The sequence below is a fragment of the Salmo trutta genome, chromosome 30 (assembly GCF_901001165.1).
Source record: "Salmo trutta chromosome 30, fSalTru1.1, whole genome shotgun sequence".
NCBI classification, from domain to species: domain Eukaryota; kingdom Metazoa; phylum Chordata; class Actinopteri; order Salmoniformes; family Salmonidae; genus Salmo; species Salmo trutta.
In genome coordinates this window covers 40,413,208-40,431,101 of record NC_042986.1, presented here as the reverse complement: position 1 = coordinate 40,431,101, position 17,894 = coordinate 40,413,208, and the positions used below count along the sequence as shown (strand labels likewise).

At 43.1% G+C, this 17,894-nt stretch overlaps 1 protein-coding gene across 2 annotated transcripts in view; it reads left to right on the top strand.

Annotated features, from left to right (window-relative positions):
* The window catches only part of kcnc4 (potassium voltage-gated channel, Shaw-related subfamily, member 4), a 66,878-nt gene that overhangs the window by 25,559 nt on the left and 23,425 nt on the right, over nucleotides 1-17,894 (top strand). The window contains exons 2-4 of one of the 2 annotated variants that reach the window (XM_029724162.1): nucleotides 10,580-10,723; nucleotides 12,768-13,563; nucleotides 16,567-16,791. In XM_029724162.1, coding sequence (XP_029580022.1) covers nucleotides 10,580-10,723; nucleotides 12,768-13,563; nucleotides 16,567-16,791 — 1,165 coding nt within the window. Of the gene's footprint in view, nucleotides 1-10,579; nucleotides 10,724-12,767; nucleotides 13,564-16,566; nucleotides 16,792-17,894 lie in introns of those variants that run through there. The other variant, XM_029724163.1, reaches the window with a different exon arrangement.

Genomic DNA, 17,894 nt, shown 5'->3' with positions numbered 1-17,894 from the left:
TGAACGGAGAGATCCTTGATGAAAACCTGCTCCAGAGTGCTCAGGACCTCAGACTGGGGTGAAGGTTCACCTTCCAACAGGACAACAACCCTAAGCACACAGCCAAGACAACGCAGGAGTTGCTTCGGGAACCGGTCTCTGAATGTCCTTGAGTGGTCTAGCCAGAAGCCGGACTTGAACGCGATCGAACATCTCTGGAGAGACCTGAAAATAGCTGTGCAGCAATGCTCCCAGTCCAACGTGACAGAGCTTGAGAGGATCTGCAGAGAAGAATGGTAGAAACTCCCCAAATACAGCTGTGCCAAGCTTGTAGCGTCATACCCAAGAAGACTTGAGGTTGTAATCGGTGCCAAAGGTGCTCCAACAAAATACTGAGCAAAGGGTCTGAATACTTATGTAAATGTGATATTTCAGATATTTTTTGCTTTGTCATTATGGGGTATTGTGTGTAGATTGATCAGTGAAAAAAAAATACAATTTAATCAATTTCAGAATAAGGTGTAACCTACCACAATGTCGAAAAAGTCACGGGGTCTGAATACTTTACAAAGACACTGTACATACAGACATAGATCTGATACACTTGTTGGTCTGTGAGTTTTGTCAAGTCTGAGATTCAATTAATTTATCTCACAGATGTGAAACAACACTTTATTGCTAGTTATTTAAGAGATATTACTGTGAAAGTGATTCTGACAGAATATAATTTCCTTTTCTAAGTACTTGTTTTCTATGTGCGGCCACAGATTGAATTTCTAGATAATTGTCTAATTTAATCAAAGAGGCGATTAGAACGGTCACTGAGAGATCAATTTGATTTGTCAAGTTGTAAATAGGCTACCATAAATCAACAATGCATAATTAAATTGAAAAGAATTATGCAGACAAACCTATCCATCCATAGTAAGTGCCATTCCCCGACACAGATTCAAGTGGAATTCATTTTCGTGCATCCTATTTTCTACAGTATATAGTGCACTTCTTTTGACCCCCATAGGGCTAGGGAATAGGATTCCATTCAGGACAGCCTCAGACATCATTACCATGTTAAAATAGTCCATTCATACATTCTCAGAGCTTCCTATTATACACGATTTCATGTGTGCGCACATAGGATTATTGAAGTGATGAGGTTTCACATTCAGTAAATCTTACTGGTTTTTCTGTATACACTGACTTTACTGTAAGTCACTTCTTGTCTTATTATTATTATTATTATTGTTATATTGATCACGTATATGAGTGTGATCGGCAGCCCCCAGTTCAATAGAGGTCAGTGTCTCTACGGACATGATACAAGCATCCCAGTTCAATAGAGGTCAGTGTCTCTACAGACATGATACAAGCATCCCAGTTCAATAGAGGTCAGTGTCTCTACAGACATGATACAAGCATCCCAGTTCAATAGAGGTCAGTGTCTCTACAGACATGATACAAGCATCCCAGTTCAATAGAGGTCAGTGTCTCTACAGACATGATACAAGCATCCCAGTTCAATAGAGGCCAGTGTCTCTACGGACATGATACAAGCATCCCAGTTCAATAGAGGTCAGTGTCTCTACAGACATGATACAAGTATCCCAGTTCAATAGAGGTCAGTGTCTCTACAGACATGATACAAGCATCCCAGTTCAATAGAGGTCAGTGTCTCTAGAGACATGATACAAGCATCCCAGTTCAATAGAGGTCAGTGTCTCTACAGACATGATACAAGCTTCCCGGTTCAATAGAGGTCAGTGTTTCTACAGACATGATACAAGCATCCCAGTTCAATAGAGGTCAGTGTCTCTACAGACATGATAAAAGCATCCCAGTTCAATAGAGGTCAGTGTCTCTACAGACATGATACAAGCATCCCAGTTCAATAGAGGTCAGTGTCTCTACAGACATGATAAAAGCATCCCAGTTCAATAGAGGTCAGTGTCTCTACGGACATGATACAAGTATCCCAGTTCAATAGAGGTCAGTGTCTCTACAGACATGATACAAGCATCCCAGTTCAATAGAGGCCAGTGTCTCTACAGACATGATACAAGCATCCCAGTTCAATAGAGGCCAGTGTCTCTACAGACATGATACAAGCATCCCAGTTCAATAGAGGTCAGTGTCTCTACAGACATGATACAAGCATCCCAGTCAATAGAGGTCAGTGTCTCTACAGACATGATACAAGCATCCCAGTTCAATAGAGGCCAGTGTCTCTACAGACATGATACAAGCATCCCAGTTCAATAGAGGCCAGTGTCTCTACAGACATGATACAAGCATCCCAGTTCAATAGAGGTCAGTGTCTCTACAGACATGATACAAGCATCCCAGTTCGATAGAGGTCAGTGTCTCTACAGACATGATACAAGCATCCCAGTTCAATAGAGGTCAGTGTCTCTACAGACATGATACAAGCATCCCAGTTCGATAGAGGTCAGTGTCTCTACAGACATGATACAAGCATCCCAGTTCAATAGAGGTCAGTGTTTCTACAGACATGATACAAGCATCCCAGTTCAATAGAGGCCAGTGTCTCTACAGACATGATACAAGCATCCCAGTTCAATAGAGGCCAGTGTCTCTACAGACATGATACAAGCATCCCAGTTCAATAGAGGTCAGTGTCTCTACAGACATGATACAAGCATCCCAGTTCGATAGAGGTCAGTGTCTCTACAGACATGATACAAGCATCCCAGTTCAATAGAGGTCAGTGTCTCTACAGACATGATACAAGCATCCCAGTTCAATAGAGGTCAGTGTCTCTACAGACATGATACAAGCATCCCAGTTCGATAGAGGTCAGTGTCTCTACAGACATGATACAAGCATCCCAGTTCAATAGAGGTCAGTGTCTCTACAGACATGATACAAGCATCCCAGTTCGATAGAGGTCAGTGTTTCTACAGACATGATACAAGCATCCCAGTTCAATAGAGGTCAGTGTCTCTACAGACATGATACAAGCATCCCAGTTCAATAGAGGCCAGTGTCTCTACAGACATGATACAAGCATCCCAGTTCAATAGAGGTCAGTGTCTCTACAGACATGATACAAGCATCCCAGTTCAATAGAGGTCAGTGTCTCTACAGACATGATACAAGCATCCCAGTTCAATAGAGGTCAGTGTCTCTACAGACATGATACAAGCATCCCAGTTCGATAGAGGTCAGTGTTTCTACAGACATGATACAAGCATCCCAGTTCAATAGAGGTCAGTGTCTCTACAGACATGATACAAGCATCCCAGTTCAATAGAGGCCAGTGTCTCTACAGACATGATACAAGCATCCCAGTTCAATAGAGGTCAGTGTCTCTACAGACATGATACAAGCATCCCAGTTCAATAGAGGTCAGTGTCTCTACAGACATGATACAAGCATCCCAGTTCAATAGAGGTCAGTGTCTCTACAGACATGATACAAGCATCCCAGTTCAATAGAGGTCAGTGTCTCTACAGACATGATACAAGCATCCCAGTTCAATAGAGGTCAGTGTCTCTACAGACATGATACAAGCATCCCAGTTCAATAGAGGTCAGTGTCTCTACAGACATGATACAAGCATCCCAGTTCGATAGAGGTCAGTGTCTCTACGGACATGACACAAGCATCCCAGTTCAATAGAGGTCAGTGTCTCTACAGACATTATACAAGCATCCCAGTTCAATAGAGGTCAGTGTCTCTACAGACATGATACAAGCATCCCAGTTCAATAGAGGTCAGTGTCTCTACAGACATGATACAAGCATCCCAGTTCAATAGAGGTCAGTGTCTCTACAGACATGATAAAAGTATCCCAGTTCAATAGAGGTCAGTGTCTCTACGGACATGATACAAGTATCCCAGTTCAATAGAGGTCAGTGTCTCTACAGACATGATACAAGCATCCCAGTTCAATAGAGGTCAGTGTCTCTACAGACATGATACAAGCATCCCAGTTCAATAGAGGTCAGTGTCTCTACAGACATGAAACAAGCATCCCAGTTCAATAGAGGTCAGTGTCTCTACGGACATGATACAAGCATCCCAGTTCAATAGAGGTCAGTGTCTCTACAGACATGATACAAGCATCCCATTGGCATATATATGACTGTATTATAATCATAGTGATGAGAGACTAGAGTGCAATATGAAGGAGTCAGTCTGATAAATAAGGAATGGCCTTTTTAAAAGTAGCTTTATATGCAAGTTATTTAACCAGGGGTGACAATGGAACAGACTATTAAGCTGGCCTTCATCCTCCATAGAAAATGGTGTGTTTTATGATTCTGGTGTTATACAGTACCTTACATATCACCATCACAAAGATATACAGTCGTGGCCAAAAGTTTTGAGAATGACACAAATATTAATTTTCACAAATTCTGCTGCTTCAGTGTCTTTAGATATTTTTGTCAGATGTTACTATGGAATACTGAAGTATAATTACAAGCATTTCATAAGTGTCAAAGGCTTTTATTGACAATTACATGAAGTTGATGCAAAGAGTCAATATTTGCAGTGTTGACCCTTCTTTTTCAAGACCTCTGCAATCCGCTCTGGCATGCTGTCAATTAACTTCTGGGCCACATCCTGACTGATGGCAGCCCATTCTTTCATAATCAATGCTTGGAGTTTGTCAGAATTTGTTGGTTTTTGTTTGTCCACCCGCCTCTTGAGGATTGACCACAAGTTCTCAATGGGATTAAGGTCTGGGGAGTTTCCTGGCCATGGACCCAAAATATCGATGTTTTGTTCCCCGAGCCACTTAGTTATCACTTTTGCCTTATGGCAAGGTGCTCCATCATGCTGGAAAAGGCATTGTTCGTCACCAAACTGTTTCTGGATGGTTGGGAGAAGTTGCTCTCGGAGGATGTGTTGGTACCATTCTTTATTCATGGCTGTGTTTCTTAGGCAACATTGTGAGTGAGCCCACTCCCTTGGCTGAGAAGGAACCCCACACATGAATGGTCTCAGGATGCTTTACTGTTGGCATGACACAGGACTGATGGTAACGCTCACCTTGTCTTCTCATCTTGTCTTCAACAAAAAATAAAAGCATGTACTGTATGACAGAGTGACAGACCATTTCATCAACTTGAAAGAGAGGAGGATGGCATTGGTTTTTCTCTACAAGTAGGGTGAGTCAACATGTTTTTCTACTTGCACAAACACACACACACACACACACACACACACACACACACACACACACACACACACACACACACACACACACACACACACACACACACACACACACACACACAGAGAAATCAGAACCATGGACAGCCACATCATATTTATCTTATTGGGTTGTTTTGGGTATATTTTAGTTGTCACTGTATTAGACTAAGCAGAGGTGATGATGATGTTGAAATGCTGCTGGAATAGTGGAGGCAGCCCCTGTTTTTCTTTACGCCTTGCGGTAACTCTGTGGTTCTAAATCAATAGTTGTTTAGCCGTCCTAAAATATCGGAAATATTAACTTGCTTGACCATGCTGTTGGTCATGTAACTGTCTGTTACTGTACAGGCAATATGCTTTGTGGACTTCACTGGACGGAGGTTTCTATCCGGTTTTGTGATGAAACAAAGGTGTGGTTGAATTTATTCTGCCACTGTGTCTTCTTATTGTCTCGGCCTTTAGGCATTTATATCACGGTAGAAAGACATATGAATTAACAGGTTATAGATCAAACACAATTACCACAACACATAGGTTTTAATATGGTGGGGGGGGCTTGGCTTCCCCAGTGATTTTATCCCTGCACCATTACTGCTAGGAGCCAAGACCTGCACCGTCTCCTGCTAGGAGCCAAGACCTGCACACATCATATCGTCTCCTGCTAGGAGCCAAGACCTGCACATCGTCTCCTGCTAGGAGCCAAGACCTGCACACATCATATCGTCTCCTGCTAGGAGCCAAGACCAGCACATCGTCTCCTGCTAGGAGCCAAGACCTGCGCACATCATATCGTCTCCTGCTAGGAGCCAAGACCTGCACACATCACATCGTCTCCTGCTAGGAGCCAAGACCTGCACATCGTCTCCTGCTAGGAGCAAAGACCTGCACACATCATATCGTCTCCTGCTAGGAGCCAAGACCTGCACACATCACATCGTCTCCTGCTAGGAGCCAAGACCTGCACATCGTCTCCTGCTAGGATCCAAGACCTGCACACATCATATCGTCTCCTGCTAGGAGCCAAGACCTGCACATCGTCTCCTGCTAGGAGCCAAGACCTGCACATCGTCTCCTGCTAGGAGCCAAGACCTGCACATTGTCTCCTGCTAGGAGCCAAGACCTGCACATCGTCTCCTGCTAAGAGCCAAGACCTGCACATCGTCTCCTGCTAGGAGCCAAGACCTGCACATCGTCTCCTGCTAGGAGCCAAGACCTGCACATCGTCTCCTGCTAGGAGCCAAGACCTGCACACATCATATCGCCTCCTGCTAGGAGCCAAGACCTGCACATCGTCTCCTGCTAGGAGCCAAGACCTGCACATCGTCTCCTGCTAGGAGCAAAGACCTGCACATCGTGTCCTGCTAGGAGCCAAGACCTGCACATCGTCTCCTGCTAGGAGCCAAGACCTGCACATCGTCTCCTGCTAGGAGCCAAGACCTGCACATCGTCTCCTGCTAGGAGCCAAGACCTGCACATCGTCTCCTGCTAGGAGCCAAGACCTGCACATCGTCTCCTGCTAGGAGCCAAGACCTGCACACATCATATCGTCTCCTGCTAGGAGTCAAGACCTGCACATCGTCTCCTGCTAGGAGCCAAGACCTGCACATCGTCTCCTGCTAGGAGCCAAGACATGGCATTTTTTTGCCTTTACCTCCCTTATCTCACATCATTTGCTCACATTGTATATAGTCTTATTTTTTCTACTGCATCATTGATTGTATGTTGTTTTACTCCAAGTGTAACTCTCTGTTTTTGTATGTTGTCGAACTGCTTTGCTTTATCTTGGCCAGGTCGCAATTGTAAATGAGAACTTGTTCTCAACTTGCCTACCTGGTTAAATAAAGGTGAAATAAAAAAAGAAAAAAAGACCTGCACACATCATATCGTCTCCTCAAAATGCACCTGTTAGTCAGACTGATGGTTCTGTTTTAATTTTCTGGCTGTCTGGTTGTGAGTTTAGATGGTCTGTCTGTCTGTCTGTCTGTCTGTCTGTCTGTCTGTCTGTCTGTCTGTCTGTCTGTCTGTCTGTCTGTCTGTCTGTCTGTCTGTGTGTGTGTGTGTGTGTGTGTCTCTGTGTGTGTGTGTGTGTGTGTGTGTGTCTCTGTGTGTGTGTGTGTGTGTCTCTGTGTGTCTCTCTGTGTGTGTGTGTGTGTGTGTGTGTGTGTGTGTGTGTGTGTGTGTGTGTGTGTGTGTGTGTGTGTGTGTGTGTGTGTGTGTGTGTGTGTGTGTGTGTGTGTGTACAGACTGTAGGTCTGCAGTATCTCTCAGTGCAGTGTAAATATGCTTGCCACTGGTACTCTCCAGAGCCATACTCAACATTTCACGTTCTGAAAGACAAAGAGGAGCAGACAGGGAGGGAGGGAGGGAGGCAGGCAGGCAGACAGACAGACAGACAGACAGACAGACAGACAGACAGACAGACAGACAGACAGACAGACAGACAGACAGACAGACAGACAGACAGACAGACAGACAGACAGTGAGGGAGGCAGACAGATAGACAGACAGACAGACAGTAAGGCAGGGAGGGAGGGAAAAAGACAGGGAGAGAGGCAGACAGGGAGGGAGGGAGGCAGACAGACAGGGAGGCAGGCAGACAGACAGGGAGGGAGGCAGGCAGACAGGGAGGCAGGCAGGCAGACAGACAGGGAGGCAGGCAGACAGACAGGCAGGGAGGCAGGCAGATAGACAGGGAGGGACAGGGAGGGAGGGAGGCAGACTGGCTGTCTTTGTCCTCTGGCTGGCCCCACAGATCCACACTCCTCTGTTGTGCAGGAGAAACCCCAGGGACCTGCACTCTCTGTGGGGCAGAAGAGGGCCTTGTGAGTCACCCCTGCGGCTAGAGACCCAGGAGACCGTGCTTTACACACACTGATGAATGTTGTTATGATGATAGACTATATGGGCTCAGATAGATGTTCTGTAGATATTTGTCTTTCCATCCCAAGATTTATTCCACTCATTCTACGATCAAAAGTAATACTTATTGTAGTTCCCAGAACCTATACTCCAGAGACCAAAGAGACTAGAGACCAGGGACCAGAGACCAGACACTAGAAAGACCAGGAACCCAGGTACCAGAGCCCGGGGACCAGGGACCTAGATACCCTGGACCAGGGACCAGAGACCAGGGACCAAGGGACCAGAACCCGGAGACCAGACACCAGAGATCAGGGACCAGAGACTAAGGGGACCCTCCCTCTGCTGTTTTACACTAACTGATTAATGTTGTAATGATGATAGAGGAACTAAAGCTTTTCTTTGTGGAGATGTACTTTAGATGTCTTTCTATCACACTTTTTTATTACATCAATAAAGATTGATGGTATTCATTCTATTAAAAAAACATCAAACATGTGATGTACCCATAATGATGGAGCAGTTAATAATTTAGCCTTTAGTGTGATTTATCCCTTAGTGTGATTTAGCCTTTAGTGTGATTTAGCCTTTAGTGTGATTTAGCCTTTAGTGTGATTTAGCCTTTCGTGTGATTTAGCCCTCAGTCTGATTTAGCCCTTAGTGTGATTTAGCCTTTAGTGTGATTTAGCCTTTTGTGTGATTTAGCCCTCAGTGTGATTTAGCCTTTAGTGTGATTTAGCCCTTAGTGTGATTTAGCCTTTAGTGTGATTTAGTCCTTTGTGTGATTCAGCCTTTAGTGTGATTTAGCCTTTCGTGTGATTTAGGCTTTAGTGTGATTTAGCCCTTAGTGTGATTTAGCCCTTAGTGTGATTTAGTCCTTTGTGTGATTTAGGCCTCAGTGTGATTATAGCCCTCAGTGTGATTTAGCCCTTAGTGTGATTTAGCCTTTAGTGTGATTTAGCCTTTAGTGTGATTTAGTCCTCAGTGTGATTTCACCTTTAGTGTGATTTAGCCTGTAGTGTGATTTAGCCCTCAGTGATTTAGCCTTTAGTGTGATTTAGCCTTTAATGTGATTTAGCCCTTAGTGTGATTTAGCCCTTAGTGTGATTTAGGCTTTAGTGTGATTTAGCCTTTAATGTGATTTAGCCCTTAGTGTGATTTAGCATTTAGTGTGATTTAGGCTTTAGTGTGATTTAGCCTTCAATGTGATTTAGCCCTTAGTGTGATTTAGCATTTAGTGTGATTTAGGCTTTAGTGTGATTTAGCCTTTAATGTGATTTAGCCCTTAGTGTGATTTAGCATTTAGTGTGATTTAGCCTTTAGTGTGATTTAGCCTTTAGTGTGATTTAACCCTTAGTGTGATTTAGCCTTTAGTGTGATTTAGCCCTCAGTGTGATTTAGCCTTTAGTGTGATTTAGCATTTATTGTGATTTAGCCCTCAGTGTGATTTAGCCTTTAGTGTGATTTAGCATTTATTGTGATTTAGCCAATAGTCAACTAGCTACTAATACCAGCATGGTGTTGATTATGATGCGGCCACAGTACGGAGGTTGACAAATGTCACCTATCGACTATCAACACATCTGAAAATGAGCTGTTTTCATATTCCCATGCATAGTCTGAGTGTACATTCGAAATGACACCCTTTTCCCTATATAGTGCACTTCTTTTGACAAGAGAGCCCTATATGCCCCGGTCAAAAGTAGTGCACTATGTAGGGAATGGTGTGGAATTTGGGACGGCGCTGTAACTGTGAGAGGACTCAGGGGTTATTAGTCTTGACTATATCACCATGGACAGATTGGATTATCTCTCTACTGTACTTCTCTCTGCTCCTCCTCCTCCTGTTCTGGCAGCTGGATAAATACGTGTATGTCCCGTCAATGCCATTCAGGTACTTAGTACCTGCCATCTCTACATTCAGCCCTCCCACACAAATCAATCAGCAGTACAGTACATTGTTTGGATTTGTTTTCCAATGGATAACACAAACACAAATGCTACCACAAACACAGACAGACCAGAGTTATTGTGGGAGATGAGCAGGAAAGCAGGTGAATGGTGAGCTTTTCAGTGGTGAGTTTAAGGTCAGAGTAGAGCTGGGTGATATGGGCAAAAAAAAAAAATCCATATCCCAATAAATGGACTGAATTATCACGGTAATGATACAGTTAACGATACATTCATAACAATGTGTACCAGGTACTTTTATTTTTTTATTACCCAATAAATCTACTACTACTACTTTGAATGTTATAAGCTATCAATTGTCCAGTTAGCAATAGCCTGTACTAGCAGACTTATTACATTCTGCTAGTAAAGGCTACTTATTGTTATTATCGATATCAGTTAATAGTCCTCTATACATTCAGTCGGTATCGGTCAGAGGCAGAGTAGACACCTGTCATGATTATCTTCTGTAAACTGTTTAACTAGGGCAGCAGTTGAGTTGTACTATGAAGGCACTTTCTGAAATCTGCTGGCTTTATGAATACATTTCAATGATTGGTTAATTGAGTGATTGGTTAATTGAGTGATTGACTGGTTGATTGTCTTGTTTCAGGGCATAGCGTTTGCCTCCCTCTTCTTCATTCTGGTTTCCATCACTACGTTCTGTCTGGAGACCCACGAGTACTTCAATGACTTGCAGAACCGCACGGAACACGTGGTGGTGGGGAACCACACGGAGGTGGTGGTCTCAGTGGAGGTAAGAGAGAGGGATCCTCATTGTCAATAGACTATGATGCTTTCCAGAAAGAACCCAGAGCCTCTAGTGGAGAACCCAGAGCCTCTACCCTCTAGCCTCTAGTGGAGAACCCAGAGCCTCTACCCTCTAGCCTCTAGTGGAGAACCCAGAGCCTCTACCCTCTAGTCTCTAGTGGAGAACCCAGAGACTCTAGTCTCTAGCCTCTAGTGGAGAACCCAGAGCCTCTAGCCTCTAGTGGAGAACCCAGAGCCTCTAGCCTCTAGTGGAGAACCCAGAGACTCTATCCTCTAGTGGAGAACCCAGAGCCTCTACCCTCTAGCCTCTAGTGGAGAACTCAGAGCCTCTACCCTCTAGCCTCTAGTGGAGAACCCAGAGCCTCTAGTGGAGAACTCAGAGCCTCTAGCCTCTAGTGGAGAACCCAGAGCCTCTACCCTCTAGCCTCTAGTGGAGAACTCAGAGCCTCTACCCTCTAGCCTCTAGTGGAGAACCCAGAGACTCTAACTTCTAGTGGAGATCTGAGGTTGGACAGGTGAAAACAATATGGTGATCATTTCATTGTTTCTGGATAGGGACCTAAATGTATTGGACCTTTTTTCTATGTATTGTACTGTATTGTATTGTATTGTACTGTATTGTACTGTATTGTATTATACGGTACTGTATTGTATGGTACTGTATGGTATTGTACTGCATTGTATTGTACTGTATTGTATTGTACGGTACTGCGTTGTACTGTATTGTATTATACGGTACTGTATTGTATGGTACTGTATTGTACTATATTGTATTTTACTGTATTGTACTGTATTGTACTGTACTATATTGTACTGTATTGTACTGTACTGTATTGCACTGTACTGTACTGTACTGTATTGTGCTGTATTGTATTGTATTGTACTGTATTGTACTGTACTGTATTGTACTGTATTGTATTGTACGGTACTGCGTTGTACTGTATGGTACTGTATTATCTTGTATCTTTGTGGTATGGCCAACATTTTTAAGCACATTTTTGTGACCAAATTAATTTAAATAATATATAGATTAATAGATTGATACTTCAATGATCCCTGAATTGAAATCCAATAATCTAATGTATAATCTAATCTACAATGAAATCTAATGTATACTCTAATCTAATGTATACTCTATCTAATGTATAATCTAATAGAATGTATAATATAATGTATAGTTTAATCTAATCTATAATCTAATAGAATGTATAATCTAATAGAATGTATAATCTAATAGAATGTATAATCTAATCTATAATCTAATAGAATGTATAATCTAATAGAATGTATAATCTAATAGAATGTATAATCTAATCTATAATCTAATAGAATGTATCATCTAATCTATAATCTAATGTAATGTACAATCTAATAGAATGTATAATCTAATCTATAATCTAATAGAATGTATAATCTAATCTAATCTATAATCTAATAGAATGTATAATCTAATGTAATGTACAATCTAATAGAATGTATAATCTAATCTATAATCTAATGTAATGTACAATCTAATAGAATGTATAATCTAATGTATAGTCTAATCTATAATCTAATGTAATGTATAATCTAATCTATAATCTAATGTATAATCTAATGTGTAATCTAATATAATGTTTAATCTAATAGAATGTATAATCTAATGTATAGTTTAATCTAATCTATAATCTAATAGAATGTATAATCTAATAGAATGTATAATCTAATCTATAATCTAATGTAATGTACAATCTAATAGAATGTATAATCTAATGTATAGTCTAATCTATAATCTAATGTAATGTATAATCTAATGTATAATTTAATGTTTAATCTAATCTAATGTATAATCTAATGTCTAATCGAATCTATAATCTAATTTATAATCTTATATATAATCTAATGTAATGTATAATATAATATATAATCGAGTCTAATGTATAACGTAATGTAATGTATAATATAACATAATGTATCATCTAATGTATAATGGAATGTAATGTATAATATAATCTAATGTATAATCCAATGTATAATGTGATCTACTCTAGGTGGTGACCAAGCCCATTCTGACAGTGGTGGAGGGCGTTTGTGTGGTCTGGTTCACCTTGGAGTTCTTTGTCCGCATCGTTTGCTGCCCCGACAAGCTACTCTTCATCAAGAACATGTTAAACGTCATTGACTTCGTGGCCATCCTGCCCTTCTACCTGGAGATGGGTCTCAGCGGCCTGTCCTCCTCTAAAGCAGCCTCCGACATCCTGGGGTTTCTACGGGTAGTCCGCTTCGTCCGAATCCTCCGGATCTTCAAGCTGACCAGGCATTTCGTCGGTCTGAGGGTTCTCGGCCACACGTTGAGAGCCAGCGTCAACGAGTTCTGCCTGCTTATTGTCTTCCTGGCGTTGGGCGTCCTCATCTTCGCCACGATGATCTACTATGCAGAACGGATAGGGGCCCAACCGGACGACCCGCGCGGCTCTAAACACACCCACTTCAAAAACATCCCTATCTCCTTCTGGTGGGCCGTGGTCACCATGACCACCCTGGGCTACGGGGACATGTACCCCCAGACGTGGCTGGGCATGATGGTGGGCGCGTTGTGCGCCCTGGCGGGGGTGCTGACCATCGCCATGCCCGTGCCTGTTATTGTCAATAACTTTGGGATGTACTACTCCCTGGCCATGGCTAAACAGAAGCTGCCTAAGAAGAAGAAGGCGCACAATCCGAACCCGGACGCTCCCACGGACACGGTCTCGTTCGGGAAGTCTGTCACTAACTCTCCCAGGGACAGTACTCAGAGTGATACATGTCCTCTGGCTGCGGAGGAGACTATCAACAGGAACCTCTCAGGTCAGACCAATTCAAATTACAATCTGAATACAAATTTCTATGTTTTGGCACTAATTTTACCCTATACTCTACTTATTCATCACACTGTTACTACACACTTAAATGTTTTTGAAACATTGATATGAGAAAATCAGCTAGAACAACTCAGGTCAGAGACACATTCAAAATGATTTAAATCAAATTCAAATTCTGTTGGCAGTAATATCACTCCATACACCATGCTTTGTCTTCCCATCCCTGTGCCAGTATGTGTTTGAAGCATCGTTATGATATGCCATAGGCCACAATGATAAGTGGATGTTTCATTATTCAGAACCATCATCCATTCCACCCAATCACGCTCAGACCATATTCAAACTGTTTCAAACCCTCTACTCCTCTTTACACATCGAACTGAATCATTGTGTACGAACCAACGCCATAATGATACATGGATTTACCATTCATTTATACCATCACTCATTTTATCCATTCAAACTCAAATTGAAGGCATCAGTAATGAATACTACTGTAGTGCATTTTTACACCAATAGGTATTAGATGTATATGCGGTGTTGTTTTACAAACGGTAAAATAGAAGTCTTTCTTTTCTACTGTAATCATGTACTGTAGTATCATGGCATATTTAGGCCATATATATATATATATATATATATATATATATATATATATATATATATATATATATATATATACACTGCTCAAAAAAATAAAGGGAACACTTAAACAACTCAATGTAACTCCAAGTCAATCACACTTCTGTGAAATCAAACTGTCCACTTAGGAAGCAACACTGATTGACAATAAATTTCACATGCTGTTGTGCAAATGGAATAGACAACAGGTGGAAATTATAGGCAATTAGCAAGACACCCCCAATAAAGGAGTGGTTCTGCAGGTGGGGACCACAGACCACTTCTCAGTTCCTATGCTTCCTGGCTGATGTTTTGGTGACTTTTGAATGCTGGCGGTGCTTTCACTCTAGTGGTAGCATGAGACGGAGTCTACAACCCACACAAGTGGCTCAGGTAGTGCAGCTCATCCAGGATGGCACATCAATGCGAGCTGTGGCAAGAAGGTTTGCTGTGTCTGTCAGCATAGTGTCCAGAGCATGGAGGCGCTACCAGGAGACAGGCCAGTACATCAGGAGACGTGGAGGAGGCCGTAGGAGGGCAACAACCCAGCAGCAGGACCGCTACCTCCGCCTTTGTGCAAGGAGGAGCAGGAGAAGCACTGCCAGAGCCCTGCAAAATGACCTCCAGCAGGCCACAAATGTGCATGTGTCTGCTCAAACGGTCAGAAACAGACTCCATGAGGGTGGTATGAGGGCCCGATGTCCACAGGTGGGGGTTGTGCTTACAGCCCAACACCGTGCAGGACGTTTGGCATTTGCCAGAGAACACCAAGATTGGCAAATTCGCCACTGGCGCCCTGTGCTCTTCACAGATGAAAGCAGGTTCACACTGAGCACGTGACAGACGTGACAGAGTCTGGAGACGCCGTGGAGAACGTTCTGCTGCCTGCAACATCCTCCAGCATGACCGGTTTGGCGGTGGGTCAGTCATGGTGTGGGGTGGCATTTCTTTGGGGGGCCGCACAGCCCTCCATGTGCTTGCCAGAGGTAGCCTGACTGCCATTAGGTACCGAGATGAGATCCTCAGACCCCTTGTGAGACCATATGCTGGTGCGGTTGGCCCTGGGTTCCTCCTAATGCAAGACAATGCTAGACCTAATGTGGCTGGAGTGTGTCAGCAGTTCCTGCAAGAGGAAGGCATTGATGCTATGGACTGGCCCGCCCGTTCCCCAGACCTGAATCCAATTGAACACATCTGGGACATCATGTCTCGCTCCATCCACCAACGCCACGTTGCACCACAGACTGTCCAGGAGTTGGCGGATGCTTTAGTCCAGGTCTGGGAGGAGATCCCTCAGGAGACCATCTGCCACCTCATCAGGAGCATGCCCAGGCGTTGTAGGGAGGTCATACAGGCACGTGGAGGCCACACACACAACTGAGCCTCATTTTGACTTGTTTTAAGGACATTACATCAAAGTTGGATCAGCCTGTAGTGTGGTTTTCCACTTTAATTTTGAGTGTGACTCCAAATCCAGACCTCCATGGGTTGATAAATTGGATTTCCATTGATTCTTTTTGTGTGATTTTGTTGTCAGCACATTCAACTATGTAAAGAAAAAAGTATTTAATAAGATTATTTCTTTCATTCAGATCTAGGATGTGTTGTTTAAGTGTTCCCTTTATTTTTTTGAGCAGTATATATATATATATATATATATATATACATATATAGGCTTACTGTACTTAGCCCTGAAGACAGTAACACAACATGATACAATCATTCTCATACCCTTCCCAGATAATACATTAGGTTCAGTTCAGAGTTTACCCAGGGAGAAAATGTGTGTTTTCACAGTAATGTTACATTGTAACTCTGTAGTTCAACCTTCTCTCTAAAACCTGAGGAGATGTTGAGGAAAATCTTTGGCATTTACTGTCAGTCCGGGCCCTGTGTCTCTTGCAGACCTGGGTTCAAATACTACTCAAAACATGTCCAATAGTTTGACCGTTTGCTTCCAGATGGGCGGGGTTAGAACTTTGGAGAATTGGTTCCATTGCGCCTGGCAGGCTCATTCAAGCCCAGCTAAAGTATTGAATTTATTACAAATAGTATTTTGAATCCAGGTCTTGTTCGGCTTGTATTCACAAAGAGTCTCAGAGTTGGAGTGCTGATCATGGATTTTTAAATGTTGAATAAGATAACATGAGCAGGACAGAGGGACCTGATCCTTGATCAGGACTCCTAGTCTGAGACCCTTAGTGGGGGATATGAGCAAAATGGAGACACTCACATGACTCTGTCAGAGTAGGAGTGCTGATCATGGATCAGTTTAGCCATTTATACCTTAATGAATAAGATGATATGGGACAGGGAGGACCTGATCCTAGATCCTATGCTTTATGAACCAAGTCTGTCCTCCTGTCAGACTCTAAGCAGAACGGAGACGCCAACTTGGCTCTGTCGTCGGATGAGGGGTGCAGCCTGACCCAGCCGCTGTCACCCAGCGAGAAGTGGAACCTACGGCACGGCCATGGCCGCAGACACGCTCGGTCGGTCAGGGGGAACAAGGCCACCAAGAAAGAGGCAACCTGCTTCCTGCTTACCTCTGGGGACTTCTCATGCACTGGAGGAGAGCACACCATACGCACTGGTAGGTTGACCCACAGACAGGCACGCAGGCACTGACACCTCTCTCTCTCTCTCTCTCTCTCTCTCTCTCTCTCTCTCAGAAACATGGAGCCCACCATCCTCAACCATAGGTCCTACACACAACGCACACTCTGAATTAGAGGAACGGATGGGAATGGTAACTGTGAATACAATGACAAAGGAGGCTGCAGACTCGAGGTCAATAGGTCAAAACCTAGACAACCTCAAAGCCGTACTACTCGTTGTATCCATTATTCAGAACCTTCTTATCCTCACCATGACAACCCTGAGAACCATAACATCCCAGAATAGAATAAGTCATGTTTCACCTGAAGCTTTACTGGAAAATCTATTGATCAGCTTTACATCATCTATCTGGTTCATCAGTGAGACACAATTTAACCTCAGTGGGAATAACCCTTAGATGAGCACTGTGAGGCAGTAGTCCCAGGTCTGGCAACAGCCAGCTTCAGAAGTAGCATCATTTACATTTTTACATTTCAGTAATTTAGCAGATGCTCTTCTCCAGAGTGACTTACTGTAGTGTGTGTATACATTTTCACCCTGGTCCCCCCCCCCGTGGGAATCAAACACACAAGCCTGGCGTTGCAAGTGCCATGATCTACCAAGTGAGCCCCATGTGTATGTCCCTGTCCTTGTCCCCTGCTCCCTCTCTCTTGATTTGATAAATATGTTTGTGATGGCAGGCTACACATCCTCAGCCCTCAGGTAAATATTTACAACATCAACTCACCTTTTTAGCAGCTTTTAATTGGTGGAAATGGTATGGCACAATGTGGTTTTATCATTCACATGGTATGACTAGCCTGCTTTGAAACAGGATGCTTGAAGGGATTGAATGAGACAGAAATGATGTCGGAATAGATTTTCTAGCGTTTGTATTGTGACGGTATACCTTCTCAGGTGAATACTAGCAACACAATACAATGTATTTTTTGGTGGTGCATGATTCAGTGTTTTATCATTTAAATCAAGAGTTTGATTTGAAACAGGAGGCTTGGAGGCATTGAACAAGACAAGAGAGATACAGAAAAGCCTCTTCCGATAATTCCCTTCATTACCATCTGGCTGTCAGACTGGCAG